Source organism: Opisthorchis viverrini (assembly GCF_000715545.1).
Source record: "Opisthorchis viverrini unplaced genomic scaffold opera_v5_11, whole genome shotgun sequence".
Lineage (NCBI taxonomy): Eukaryota > Metazoa > Platyhelminthes > Trematoda > Opisthorchiida > Opisthorchiidae > Opisthorchis > Opisthorchis viverrini.
Genome location: NW_008751667.1, coordinates 3,284,953 through 3,300,463, shown reverse-complemented (window position 1 = coordinate 3,300,463; position 15,511 = coordinate 3,284,953). Strand labels below are relative to the sequence as shown.

The following is a 15,511-nucleotide window of genomic DNA, read 5'->3' as shown; positions in this document are numbered from 1 at the left end:
AAGTTAGAACACTACTTGGTTTATTGAGGTTCTGGAGCAGTTGAAGTATAAAAAAAATAGTTCAGCTGTAATACTATTCCGGCGCTTAGCTGCCATGCTACTCGAAGGGAGCTCGAGGGCTGGGATACTGCCAGGTTTCCCAAGCCTAGACAGGAGAAGTCGAGGGTCAGAGGTCGGGTTCGGACCACTAACCTTCCGGTCAGTAAATCCGCACTCTAACTCTCGCCCCGTTGAGGTATAACAGAGAAACAGCATAAAGTCATCACCTCTTTTTGATCAGCTCCAGGCGTTTCCCAAGTCAATAAAAGTCTCGGGTAGTGAAATACAACTTTGAGTTGAATGCGTACATTGTTAGATTAACTTGAGCTTAACGGGAGATTCAAATGGATCTCAGGTGAACGTTTCGTTTGCGATATTCTTAAAGTGAAGATGCTACAGAAGGGTCACCTCGGCAGGATATCCGGGATAGTAAAGCACTAGTGGGTTCCGTAATGATTATACTGCATTATCCCGAATATCTCCTCATATAAACTGTGAAGGCAGTTCTTTGGAAGCACATTGGGTTGAAGAATGTCAACAAAAAAGGGGATCCAGCTGGGATTCGGTTGAGTATCGATTTAACTTCAACTGAGTACACTTCAACAACTGTCCGCAATTTGATGTTCTATTCGAATAAAAAAAAGTCGTCAAAAGCTCGAGAACTTCACCTCTTTGATGAGCCCTAAGAAGACGAAACAGATGGTGGAATTTTGATGAGTTTTCAGCAACCTAATGTGCAGTATTTCCGCAAAGTGTCTTTAGACTCTCGATGACAAGTTTTCCCGCTACCTTCACCGAACTGCTGATCTGAACTGCTGCGTTAGTCATACAAAGGATGACCGGAAGACTCATTCCACAACAAATCTGTTTGATTCGTGTTTGTTCGCCACTCCACGTCGAATGAGACACGCGCCATGATCAAGTTCTTGATACAATCTGTATAAACATTTGATGAACAACACAAGAGATGGAGACGCAAAGGTTCTCCGCGATCGGTTTTCCTGGGTCATTTGTTACATGTGAGCTAGAAAAACATACTGTTTCTTAAGACATTCAAAATCAGTTTAGTGGAGGAGATGCCTTCCTTGAACCGCCGGCTGATTAGACAAACGGTGCAACGGGAAGACTACATTGATGATGACCGGATTGTGTAAACACGGTATGATAGTGTAACACTTTATAACACTGTCATTCTCGTTGGGATGTTTCCAGTGAAAACAAACTCCTCTGACCTCACTTATGATGTCGTTTTCACAACATGTTTATGTTTTCAGTAGTCGGTTGAGTCTGCCCAACGTCGGAAGTAATACTTGGATGAAGGGGAAATCTGATCTTCCTACTGGGGCTGGTCTGACGTTCCTCCTCATTGGACAAGCTCAGAAGCTCGTGTCAGAAAGCTAGTAATGACAATCAGACAGACTGTATTCCAATTAAGCCTGAACCTAAGTGGTCAGCTTGCGGAATTACCAACTGTAAAGTTCGTAGTTCGAATCCAAGCCTGTCTAGCTGACAGAGAATGCTAGTATGTACTTTCTGAGGAAGTGCAAAAGTCTCATATGGGAAAAAGGGAACTTAACTGTGCCAGGTTTGTTTACCAAAATGCTCATTTCCGGACGTCAGTAGTTCTGAGTTTACATGTTTTATTGGAGTAATCCGTACTCAGCCGCATGACCGATGATATGTAACTTGTGAAATTTTGAGCGAATCTCACGTATAGTTCTAGGTTCACAGTTAAGCAGTAACTGATAACTGCGGAGATCAAAAATTCAAGGGAGCACCTTATGTGAGCTCTGGTAAAAGATTTTATCTTCACAATGAAAACCTCAAAAGATGTCTCAAGGTCTCATTACGAAAAAGTCAGCAAGCCATCTTATCTATTCGTTTTAGAGGTCAACGATTCTTCACAATGAAAACCTCAAAAGATGTCTCAAGGTCTCATTACGAAAAAGTCAGCAAGCCATCTTATCTATTCGTTTTAGAAGGTCAACGATAAACAACTCTTTCAATACACTGGCTGTCACATCAGAGCTTAAGAAATATGGATGGCTTCCTTTAGGGCTGTAGAAGACCGTCTCCAGGAAGGCGAAAAACTGTCTTTTCACGGGCTTACATCTAGCATCGAATAGCTGTGAAGAATTACGTAAGCCTGCACAAACCAAGGGTGACTACACATTTAGGGTTCTATGCAAGAACGAATAATCTTGCCAGAAGAGTGGTCCTTTAGGCCTTCCCTTTGCAATGAAGCATTTTTGTGAGTGCCCCACACACTTAATAATGTGGCCTCTTCGGTCGTACGGCTCCCCTTAATTGGGACGGTTTTGGGGTATCACTTTCTCTTTGTTTTAACTTCCTTCACTAAGAAACACTCTCTGTTTGGAAACGATTCTGGATTGACAATTGCTGCAAATTTTCAAGTGTTGATTCACACAAGCTGAACTGACTTCGGATGGGTTACCACGGAAAACATTCATTGCCAACACAAACCTCTTAGTGGATACAACTTTCTTGAACCACACTCTTGTATGAATAATAATTCCAGATTGAGGGTGGTAAGAATGGCTATTTCCAGTCTCCAGCATGAGAATAACATAGGAGTTATTCACCATACAGAACTCGTTAGAAGTATTCCCCTCTGGAGAAAGCATCCTTGATGGAAATCGCCTTTCCTGAGTTAAATAGCAAGTACTATATTTTACCTCGGAAAGGCCATCTGCTGTTTTAAGCATTGTATAACACTCACCACCGACGTAAGGGGAGGTTCGTGCTATCCTGAAAAACAGTCACTAATGATTCATAGGACGAAAACCGGTCACCTTTTGCAGTCACTTCGACCATTTAGCCTAAGCATAATCCTGCCTATACTCAGTAGCCCTTCGTTCCGATCCTATTTGGTTCCGGGATTTGTTGGAGTGAAACCATCTGACGTTTTTGGTCTCTGAAAGCTCCTTGCATCAAGCTAACTTTAATGTTACACAGTGTAGTAACCATAGTTGATCACAGAGCTCTGTGCTTTGTCGACCAGGGTGCAGTAGTGTGTTCCTAGTGGATTCTACATATGTATGCATTGGAGTTTGCTTGTTCAGAAACTACTTCAAAATCCAAAACGTCACACACCAGAAACAGTAAAACTAGGATCGTAAAACTGGGTATTATGAATTTCCGTCTTTTCTTTTCAGCTCTCTTTGGTTGCCTCTGAGGAATAACAAGTCATGTGGTGGGGAAATCGAGGGGATTGGTCTGGTCAGAGGAGGAGGACCGTGATGAGAAAGAGGCAAAGTAATGCTCTCACAGAGAGCCTCTCAAGGGAAAAAGCCAGGATGGGAAGAGTATTCTTTTGGCTTTCGTTGCAGTCCACTTTAGCGAAGCACTTTGGACCTCCGGAACCAAAAAGGTAACCCTGTATCTTTACCTAAATGGCTTAAAGTCGATGACGATAGGAACACCTTATGCGATTGACTGATTCATGGGCGAAATTACTTGTTCGAGTGGTCCACTTCACAGAGAAGCCGCTGCACTAAACCCCAAATGAAGCAACTCTTTTTGAAGGGAGTCAGTTTAACCAACAAGCTAGCTTTAGATACACGTACAGTCCACAAAACTGAGACACAGGAGGAAGCAACCCCTGATACTTTGAAGATTTCATATTACTACTAAAGGCAGTTGTTTTCGTTGTGTTTAGTGGCTCGCATGCATGTTTTTGCTCGACCATAAAAGCGTTGGTTCCTAGGGACATAAATAACGGAGGATGATGTATAAATGCTCGTCACATTGCACAACTTTGTGTGAACCGTCCAGAAGCAGTAGTACTCCATACCTGGCTTCTTCAGATCAAGAGAAGTTGAGAAAATCACCTCATCCAAGGAAACCCTTAGGAGATATCGTGCAAGCAAAAATTCATTATTTTAGCGCAGAATGCACTAAATCCCCCCGGCAGGCCATCACATCAATCTAGGAAGCTTATTGGAAGCCCCTCAAAGAGCGTCCTAAAGAAGGGTGTTCTGTACACCCAAGACGTACCCACAATACCAAAGGTGATGGAACCCTACAAACTTGACAGATTTTTTATATTAACGCAAAAATAAAACAAGCCATTTCCGACCGTATGAAGGGGAGGCTAGTTGAAAACAACTATATCCAGCAAATTGGCCTCATCAAGACGAGTTAGTTGAAGTAACAAGAACAATTTGGCTTCTGTTACTATTCTAGTGAGACTGGCCGCGAACAACTGAAGCCGGTCACTTAGGTGTTGCGGTGAGTTACTCAAGGCTGTACTAATAGATATAATAAACTAGAGCTTTTAAGTTGCAATCGGACGTTGGTCTTTCTAAAGTCATCAAACTAGCGAAAGTTGTATATATACTTGTACAACATAGAGAAGCACCGTTTCTGTAAGATACACATGTATAACCCTTAAAACTGTTAGGGTAAACGGAAAAAAGTTTGACAATATTTACACTGATAAGTAACAGAAAGCGCTGCATTGAAAACAAGGTGGCCTCCTGCTTGGAAAATAGAATCGCCAACGGATGGCGACGGTCCATGACACACGTATGCCAACTAGACTGACCGTCAACGACAGTCAGAAGAATCGCTGAACTAGACAACTACCATAAGAACTTTTGTGTATATTCGGAAAGATTGAAGGATAATTTGGAAGATCTTAAAGTGGAGTGTCAGTCTGAACATAGAAATGACAAGAAAAGGCATGTCGTTGATGCTGTGAAGTTCACACAACTTCGGCGCCTATATCTGTGCCCCAAGAGCCATTGACGCTTGCAAGGGAGTAATTTTTGCACCATGCCTGCTGATTAAAAAGTGAGCTCAGTAAATTTCGCCCGAACTCTGGGCCAGTTAGTTGTTCGACGTTTGGACTGTGCGTATCGTTTTATCTCTTCAAGTAAGTTTTAAGTAGTATGGTTTTCTGGTATTAGCTGAATGGTTACTTGGTGCTACAACAGGCAACGCTTCGAGTAGTTGACGTGCGCTCAAGGATTGTCGTTACTCATATGGTGCATTCTAGAAAAACACATTGCAAGCGCTCAGTATTCCGAAGAAACCTAGAAAATGCATTTAGAATAAAAGGAAACAGAGAATGCACATATACCTGATTGGTTCTACTATTCTGATTTCCAGTCAAACTAGCTTTGCCAAATGCTAATCCAATGCTCGTTTTATTGGCAGTTTTAAAGAGAAGTCATCGAATACAGCCGAATGGCTTCAGTCTGAGGGCTACAGAGTTCACTTCGTTGCAGCAAGTAGCTGACCGCGGTTGGTCGCCAATTTTTGGAGTGATTACCCAAAAGTGTCTAGTACAGTAGCGATAAAATAAAAATTCTTACCGTGTATGCCAAAATAACGATTAATTCGTACTTACTGAAGCTAGCGAATTACCGTCTGGTCATTCTTATCGCCCAATGCTGAGGATAAACCTGACAAATTCTTGATTCTTGATCAGATATCAGCTCCAAAAGGACAATTTCTGTTAAACTTAGTCTTTCTCGATCCTTCGAAGCATATTAACTAAACTGATCATTTTCACTCGTAGAAATTACCATTTGTAACATTTGCACGGTTTTTAAGACTGATAGCCTTCCAAAGTAGTCAGAAAGCTCAACCAAGTGGTTGGAAGAAAATTGGGTGGATCGATAGAAAATCTAAGTTCTAATCAATAAGTACTTTCGGCAGTTTCCAGAACGTTGAAGTTACATGGGTTTGACTTACCGGACTCCTCCGAGTGTGCACAGTTATTGTTGTCCCAATCAAGAATTGGTTCAGTCGAAGTCTTTTGATTTGTTTCTCGAATAATGGAGTCTATGGAAAAAGCTGAAGCTTTGTTCGAAAGACTTTTTGCAACACCTTCTTCGCGCAGTGGAGAAACTAGCCGTCCAGTTCTCGGAGTATCGGTGGATTCAACCAGATGGGAGGAAGTGCGTGGATGGGTAGAAGCGTAAATGACATCTTTCTTGAAAGATTCGTTGAGCTGTCCAGAATCAATGCGTTTCACCTCTTTGCTGTGCCGGCCAACCAGTGTTCTGTGTTTCTTGATCTGTCTATTCGGGTTTGCTCCCAACTCACCACTTCCAGTGAAGCGTCGTTTCTTGATGAATTTCAGGAATTGATTGTTTCTCTGTCCAGGTTTTCGCTCATCCATGTTCAGTTTAATACCGGTTCCTTGCAGAATATTTGTGTTAGGTACATCGGATGATAAGCCAGCGGATGACACGGCTTTACCAGTCTGTGTCTCTGTTCTGGTTCCCAAACTTCTGATTTCAGGGTGAACCGATGTCCATCTCTGTATGGATGTCCCTTGTTTTCCCTCACAGGCGACGTTTGCCGAAGAAATTTGTTTTTCAGGATGTTTTAACATTCAGCGTGTGCGCTAGTCTCGCGTATTAGACACCGTTATCGCGTAAAACGAACAGTATGTAGACCATCTGTTCAGCGTGTGCGCTAGTCTCGCGTATTAGACAGCGTTATCGCGTAAAACGAACAGTATGGAGTACCATCTGTTTTGAGCGAGAGAGCTTTGGTGCGAGAGTGTGAAAGAAATCACGTACATGACTGCTGTCCACACATTTGAAACACACATACACAACTTCGAGTCTCGTGCTTCTCACCATTTGCAAAGCATTCGGTTGTTAATTTTCAGGGCACGAATACGCACACAGACGGATGGACTGTCCAACGGCCACACGCCTCTCGGGCAATGGTGCGCGTGAATATGTTCCGACCACTGCCCTAGTCAGCACTGTCGGTTGTTCGATCCTGGTGCTTGTCAACCTCGAAAAACTTGTCACCAGGTTGTACACCGACCGGACCAATCGGAATCAGCTCAACAACACTTCAGTTCATACGGTCGTGTCCCACATCAACACAGTTTCGCGCTGTTCGCACCCTGCTGAGCGGGCGCGCGGGTGAGAGCGAGCGTGCGCGTGGGAGACAACCGTTCGACTGCGCCGCAAACATACACGTGCACACGCACGCAAAATGGCGGAAAACTCAATACGATGGTACACGTGCACAATGCCTGCGCGCAGACCTGACGACAGGAATGAGAGTCAGACTATGGGCAACAGGCGAAAATAGTGTCTCACAAAATGGCATTTACAAATTCCTGTGATTGGTCCATCGCTCAACGCAGCGGAAGCTTGAATGTGCACCGACGGTCAGCTTCAAGCGAAATCGACACAGGCCCAGACGGGATGTCAGGCGACTATCACCGACACGAAAATAAAACTTACGACGAACCAGACATATATAGTTTTTATCAGATAACACTTCAGGATCCACTTAGTTTTCGTCTTAATATTCCAAACAAGGCATTTCTTTGCAATAATGCGCAGCGATGCTGACTGAATGCTGCATTCGTGTTTATCGGTGATTTGCCCCTGAGCTTATTTCCATCCGAGGAGTCTGTGATTCGGAATTTTACAGACGGTTGTCCTATAGTTCCCAAAGTATTCCTCATCAAGGACATAATTCACAGTTTCTTGTGTCCAAACACTCTAACACAGTGAACTCTAGCACAGTGAATCCCAAACCATTTAGGACCATGCTTAATTTCAGTGTGTGGACAAAGGTGATGGCCTGCTTCACTTTCATCCAAAATGAAGCAGGATACACTGCTTCTTCCGAAGGTCGGACACTCGTGGTCTGAATCAAGCTCTTCTTTGAAGTAGCATAAGCCCTGAATTAGGCACTTAAGTGAAGAGTTTATATATGAGTGGTATGATAGAAAATTCATTAATAGTTTGCCTGCTTAATTTCCTGCGAAAAAGGGAAGAACGCCATTACGATATTTCAAATATCTCACCAAATGAAATATGGGCCCGGGCCCGAGAGATCTAGCCGAGTTTCAGGGGAATCTCGCGTGAAAGGCTATTAATTTAGCCCTTCCTGATAAATGGTTTGGCGATTTCTTACACAGATTGTTCGGTACGAGTTCCCTCAGGGCGTATTATGAAACAATGGAATCAATCCATAATTCGAGGGTTGTATTTCCTAAGACTAGACGTAACAATCTCAACGGTACCTTGTTCTGTCTAGGTGCGAGTTAATCACACTGCTGATCAACCGCCCGTGGCCGAACGGTTAAGTGTTCAAACTACTGGCCAGGAGGTCGCGGGTTCGAGACTCTCCGGGGTTTCGTGAGATGCGCACTGCTGATTAGTCCCAATAAGGATGAAATAGCTGTACAGTGCTTCTCGGCTTTTCGCCATGGATTGGCTTCAGTTAAAGGACGAAATCTCCGCAAAAATTCCCGCATCTCCTCACACTACTAACTACCTTGTTCTGTTTGTTCCGAAAACCCCTTGTGAGCCATAACTTTGAAGGACTCAACCACTTTAGGAATAATTGTGTCTGGTACTGGTTGTGGCGCGATCTCAAACCCGCCCGCGCAAAATGTTGAGCCAAATATTAATCAGTTTAAATATTTGACCAAATAATTAACTGTGATATGACTGATCTTTTCTTGGAAACACCTCTCTTGGACGACGCATAGTCTATTGCCTGTGATAAAACAAGCAAACAAGTATCTAAGTGGGAAGTAGAACTAGTACGATAACTACTCAAAAGTAGTAAGTAGCATTGGAATGTAACACGTACTGAAAACCACTCATTAACCAATTAAGTGGGAATTTCGAATGAAGCCTGGTTGAATATCCCGTTTAAATTATTTACTGACTGGTGCCACACGTAGAACCACATTCTAGACGTCGAATTACTTATGTTGATCCAAACCACTTATCTAAGGTTTGTTCAAAACTGTTTGACAGCCAATCACCGGCTTTGTTGTTCTTGGGTTCACCGGATGAGTCCGGAAAAATAAGATTGGAGCTAGAGCACGCGTAGTACACTATTCTTCTGTCACACTCGATACTTATTTACCTGACCTTCATAATTACAAAAATTCGATTCAGGCACATTGTAATGGGAACAATGAATCCACAAAACATCTCAAAAGCCAGCTGAAGTCCGTTGGAGTCTCGCTAAAGCTGCTTAATTTTTTCATGAAATCACGATGTTTCTTTTTTCCCCGAACCCTTGAGCCGCTTTTTCTTTTACGGGATCTAACAGTGTTGTTCTCTCTTGTGTTACTAGTGCATACAGATTTAAGACTTCACAGGTTTAGAATTGTCTTCTTTTTAGCATATTTACAAGAACGGATCATATATGCGAGTACACAGCCTCCGTCTTCAGTCCTAGCGACCGAGGAAACTGTTCAGTGTGAAATCTAGTAATTCTGATCGCAAGCGGGTGTGTTTGAGAATTCAGTTGTCGTCAGGCCCGAAACAATTGCGTACGAAAACTTCTGGCCACGAGGAATAATCCCCATCTACACCTACGATAGACTGTCTCCGAAAGAGGATTTTGTCGGTTTCCGAAATTAACCAGAAGGGTCCATTATCTACTATGTAGAACTTGTCCATGTGATCTTTACGCGTAGCATCAAGGTCTACTTATTGATCACAGTCACATAGGTTCGGTCTATCGATCTCAGACATAGTTAAAATAGACGTGGACTTATCTCAAGTCGCATCCCGAGCAGGATGGTTTTTTTGGGGTGGTCGGACAGGGCAATATCGCACGGCAAACAAACATCAGCTGAAAACCAGCTTCATTTAACCCGTTTCATTATACTACTGCCAGAAAGAAAATAAGGCACACTGCCGTTTGGAAATTACATAGGAGCGGGATTGCGCAGTGCAACGAGACCAATGAAGGTCCATAGTAAAGTAGTCAGCTGATCTAAACAACCATATGTGATAAAATCCCAGGATGTTTACGCAAGCCACATCAGCATCTTAGATAGCAGGATGCTGTGTTGCTTACCTCTAAGGCAGTTAAACATATTATTCACCACTACTAATACATACTTTCTGAGTGGACAACGTAAGCGGATTCCCTAAGCCTACATTTTGAATTGCAAGCTCTTCTTAGGAGGAGGCAATTTCTAACTGTTTGATGCCTTCACATTACACTCATATTATGGAGACCTTGTAGAACGTAGTGTGAACTATTGCAATTGAGCATGCGGCCGAAGCAAAAGACACATAAGGTTACTGAAAATTCTTCGACAGCCCTCGACCGTTTTCGCCCTTGTTGAGACTCATCAGGTAGGCGCAGTCTCCGAGTTTCCGTCAACCTTACGTTCTACTTGAAACCAGAGTGCACGAAATTTGCAAACCAATTTAGTTTTGCGGGAGACTCACCTGGAACCCTCTCTCATCTATGGTGTTCTCAAAACCCAAGAAGGGTCGTGGGCTGTCGAAGAACTTTCAGAAAACTTATGAGTAGTGTATTGCGTCTACGCATGTATCTCGATATCCCGAATATCTTATCAACTGGTTGTTCTCTCTTGTGTTACTAGTGCATACAGATTTAAGACTTCACAGGTTTAGAATTGTCTTCTTTTTAGCATATTTACACGAACGGATCATATATGCGAGTACACAGCCTCCGTCTTCAGTCCTAGCGACCGAGGATACTGTTCAGTGTGAAATCTAGTAATTCTGATCGCAAGCGGGTGTGTTTGAGAATTCAGTTGTCGTCAGGCCCGAAACAATTGCGTACGAAAACTTCTGGCCACGAGGAATAATCCCCATCTACACCTACGATAGACTGTCTCCGAAAGAGGATTTTGTCGGTTTCCGAAATTAACCAGAAGGGTCCATCATCTACTATGTAGAACTTGTCCATGTGATCTTTACGCGTAGCATCAAGGTCTACTTATTGATCACAGTCACATAGGTTCGGTCTATCGATCTCAGGCATAGTTAAAAAAGACGTGGACTTATCTCAGTCGCATCCCGAGCAGGATGGTTTTTTTGGGGTGGTCGGACAGGGCAATATCGAAAACACGGCAAACATCAGCTGAAAACCAGCTTCATTTAACCCGTTTCATTATACTACTGCCAGAAAGAAAATAAAGCACACTGCCGTTTGGAAATTACTTAGGAGCGGGATTGCGCTGATATGGAGGGGAGTATAAACGAAAGTACATTCTACCAGTGCAACGAGACCAATGAAGGTCCATAGTAAAGTAGTCAGCTGATCTAAACAACCATATGTGATAAAATCCCAGGAGGTTTACGCAAGCCACATCAGCATCTTAGATAGCAGAATGCTGTGTTGCTTACCTCTAAGGCAGTTAAACATATTATTCACCACTACTAATACATACTTTCTGAGTGGACAACGTAAGCGGATTCCCTAAGCCTACATTTTGAATTGCAAGCTCTTCTTAGGAGGAGGCAATTTCTAACTGTTTGATGCCTTCACATTACACTCATATTATGGGGACCTTGTAGAACGTAGTGTGAACTATTGCAGTTGACCATGCGGCCGAAGCAAAATAACATAAGGTTTATTGAAAATTCTTCGACAGCCCTCGACCGTTTTCGCCCTTGTTGAGGCTCATCAGGTAGGCGCAGTCTCCGAATTTCCGTCAGCCTTACGTTCTACTTGAAACCAGAGTGCACGAAATTTGCAAACCAATTTAGTTTTGCGGGAGACTCACCTGGAACCCTCTCTCATCTATGGTGTTCTCAAAACCCAAGAAGGGTCGTGGGCTGTCGAAGAACTTTCAGAAAACTTATGAGTAGTGTATTGCGTCTACGCATGTATCTCGATATCCCGAATATCTTATCAACTGAAGCCAGAAGCGGCCTGGTACAGTACATTCAGCTGCTTGAAAACATCACAAGGGAGAATTTCAGTTGTTTTCCAGCTGAGTCTCCGGCAAAACCAGATTTACTTGCAAATGAATGTATTTCGCTAAAAATTCGGGTGTCGTTTAGAGAATACGCAAAGACCGCTGGTGGTGGAAACTCCTGATGACTAGTTTCTCGAGCCGCAGCTTATCATTTGGAAGGTTAATGCTTTGCGTCAGTCGCCTGCAGGTCGATGACAGTGCGGGCTGGTTCAGTGGATATTACGTCTCGGTCTAAGTTGAGCATACTGCTGCTCAGCAACTTTCGGCCGAATGGTTTACTCTTCAATCACCATACGGGGGGTCACAAGTACGAACCCCCCTAGATGTTGATAGGATGTCTATCTTTAAAAATTTATAACAAGAGTCCAAAAAGGTCGCCATGTCTTAACGATAGCTGACCGACTCATTGATCCCCAAAGTTTGACAGACTTTTGACTGTCTTGCATGTATCAGGTCCCGATGTTGTTGGCCCACGAGGACGTCCAAACTACATACAACCAATTGGGTGCATGACCGATATTCACGAGGTCTATCGTTAGGCTCTGTTGACTCCCTTTTTGCGGTTCAGAGTAGGCTCGGGAAGATTAGGATAAATTGATTTCGATTCGGTTGTTCGCAATTTTTTGCGCCACGGGACTCACGACCTCATCAATATTTACTCTGTAGCTTTGGTCCTTCCATTTTATTAGGCGATACGATGCGCAAAATCCCTCACCTTAGGATATATTTGACTTTCCAGAGCCGGGATAAATCATCTCGTTGTAATTCTACTTGCTTTAGAAGAATGCATTTCCATTGGAGCACACCCTGGTACCCGTGAAGCTTCTGTACAAAGGGCCTTCGAAGAAACGGACTTCTTGAATCCATTAGAATTGAGTGCATTTTTCAGAACAATGTTTGCTAGGAGTCGTTGATTTTTCGGCCCACAAGAGATCACGTCTCGGAAGAAACCATTTCGGGCTACTTCATTCAGCGGCACTCTTCAGAAGGATGAAATTACAGCCAGAAGTGCAGCGGATAGGATATTTGGTAGCTGAGATCCAGTTACGACTGACAAATCTTTCGATTTCCGCCGGCCTGAAAAGGAAAAGAAATGGATTTTTTCTGAAACAGCTGATATTGCAACCATGGGAGTTCTCGCTAGGTCGAAAACAGTTCCAAGACTATATGACCGGACATCCCCGCAGCACATGCTATCCCGATGCAATCTTCCCAACTCGGGAAATACTGGAGAGCAAAAGTTGTAAACAGTAAGGAAGTTGCGTGTATCAAAACACAACGTGACACAATATGCATCGTATGAGCGAAACAACTCATCGAGCAGTGGTGGATATTGTTTGATATGGGCTAGTCGACAACAGTTAAAAGACGGCGAACACGTGCAACAGTGGAATTGAATTTGACCGACTCCTACAGAATCCAGAAAACAAAGTGACGAAAATCAATGTCTGTGCCATTTCCTCCTCTGGTCAATACAGATCGAGGGATTAGAAACCTAGTTTTGGGTGATCCATACGAGTAAAAAGAGGACAAATCAGTCTGCGGGCAAAAATGTGAAGACTGCGTCACTTTCGGTTGGCCCGTGTGGGCAGCGGCCATGTGAGCAGACCATGGCAGACTTCATACATGTACACATGCTTTCTGTGAGTGAATCGCGACTGCATTATCTCTGACAATACATTGGCATTCACGGGTCGTGGCAGTTAGGTAGATAGGCGGTTGGCATAATATTCGAAAGGTTCCGTCGGAAATAACCGCACGACTTGCGTCAGCCACATGAGCGGCCAGTGCGCCAGCAATAAAGCTTTCTTATCCGGTTGGTCATCAACCAAAAGGGGTTATACTCCTTTATTATCTCGCACGAGTGACGTTTCATGTGCAGGTGAAGGAGTGGACCATCATGCTTCGAGCGTGGACCAGCAACTTATCTTTGAGTAGTTATCAGCTGAGTAGTTGTTATCCGTATATTGAGTAAAGAAACCGAAGAGGTTATCCGGTTTGTGTGATCTAGACGCCGAGTCAGGAAGTCTGTGGCAAGATTTCCTTTAAAAAAAGACAAATAAAGATAGATTTCCTTCTGAGATTGACCGGTCTGTCCTTCAAAGTTGTAGAAGAAGTGTTTTGGGACGGACCTGTCCACGAAGCATACTAGCTAGCGAGTGAAGCATGTCTTTCAGTTCGCTTTCAGAAAAGATCTTCCTTGTCATGATAGCAAGACAGTGAAATTTAATTCGTTCGTGGTTTATTAAAACGAGGTTATTCGATTTGTATTGCCCGTCCAAGTAAAATTCAGGTAATCGGAGCTTTTAGCTGATCCAGCAAGTGCTCTTAGCAGCTTCGAATTCAGGAAGAAGAAAGAGTGGTTATTTTCATGTTCGGATGTGAACTGAATAGCCTGATGTGCTTAATTAAAATTTGTTGAAATCTCCGGTGCATCTAAGGATTTGTCTATGATGATGAATGTTTTGCTGGGCCCTAGCAAGACAAGCTCAGTGAAGTTGATTATACAGACGCCCCACAATCGTCTCAGAAAATACGAAAGACTGATCAGTGAAAGCAAGACAAACTGTTTAACTAAAACCGGCCCGCAGCACTTGCCAAAACTTGAAGCAGTAATCAGACACCGAGTAGACAATGCCAAGAGTAAAGGCAGAACAGCCATGGAAACGAAATTGCGCAAAGACACGAGGAACAACAGATACAATAATTACGTTTGGATCCAAAACCTATCTGGCCGTCAACTCAGTACGGCTGAACAAGAACTTGTAATGAAAGGATCCAACTTCGACATCGAGGACACATCCCACAAAGATTATCCAGCCAGCTTAGAACACGTCTTGAAATCAAACGAAGTGTCCGAGGAGGTTCAACAAAAAATCCAACAGATAATCATACCGGCAATCACACGGAACAGCAATAGGTTACTGCTTTCCAAAGAAAAAGGGAACACTGAGAGTTCTAAAGTAGGATAAAACACTCATTATACTACTGGCGCCACGATTGCAAGCCAGATTATACTGAAAAGGCCAAACAACTACGCAGTGACCAGACGACCTACAGGTCAATCAGTCATGACCTAACCTCGAACAGTATCAATCGAATCTACACGACACTGAGGCAACTACAGTCACCACACGAGATAACCAGCCAGGAACGATGGAAACTGGAAGCCGATGACACCAACATTGCACAATTCTACGGACTAGCTAAGGTGTACAAAGAAGGAACTCTACTTCGACCAATCGTTTCCCTTCCGGGAACTGCATCTTAAAAATTAGCAAAAGACCTACTGAGGAGATTGAGACACCTAACTTCTGAACCGGAACATACAAACACCAACTACAGAACGTCCTTTTAGAAGGTGACGAAATCATGTTTTCACTCGATGTCACATCGCTGTTCACTTCAATCGACCGGAGAAATCATGACAGAACTTCTTCGGAATAATCCAGACACGACAGGAACCATGAAACCCGAAAGTCTATGCAAGCTGTTGGACTTTTACTTGGATACATACTTTAGCTTTGATGGACAAATATATTAACAACTGAAATGGATTCCAATGGGATCCCAATATCAGGATTTATTGCTAAGTTGTTAATGCAAAGGTTAGAGCATACGGTTCTGCCGATCATCAATCCAAAGCTGTGGATCCGTTACCCGGACGACACCTTTGTCATCATGAAACGGGATTCAGTACACGAGGCACATGAACTGCTCAATACCATGTTTGAAGATATTAAGTTTACAATAGAA

General features: G+C 43.3%; 1 protein-coding gene across 1 annotated transcript in view; it reads right to left on the bottom strand.

Annotated features, from left to right (window-relative positions):
- Nucleotides 1-6,907: 6,907 nt before the first annotated feature.
- T265_01094 (hypothetical protein) overlaps nucleotides 6,908-15,511 on the bottom strand; it is a gene marked incomplete at both ends in the record, with an annotated part of 50,752 nt that continues 42,148 nt past the window's right edge. Inside the window, 2 exons of the mRNA XM_009165037.1 lie at nucleotides 6,908-7,078; nucleotides 12,756-12,832. Of these exons, the coding sequence (XP_009163301.1) occupies nucleotides 6,908-7,078; nucleotides 12,756-12,832 (248 nt within the window). The remainder of the gene's footprint in view (nucleotides 7,079-12,755; nucleotides 12,833-15,511) is intronic.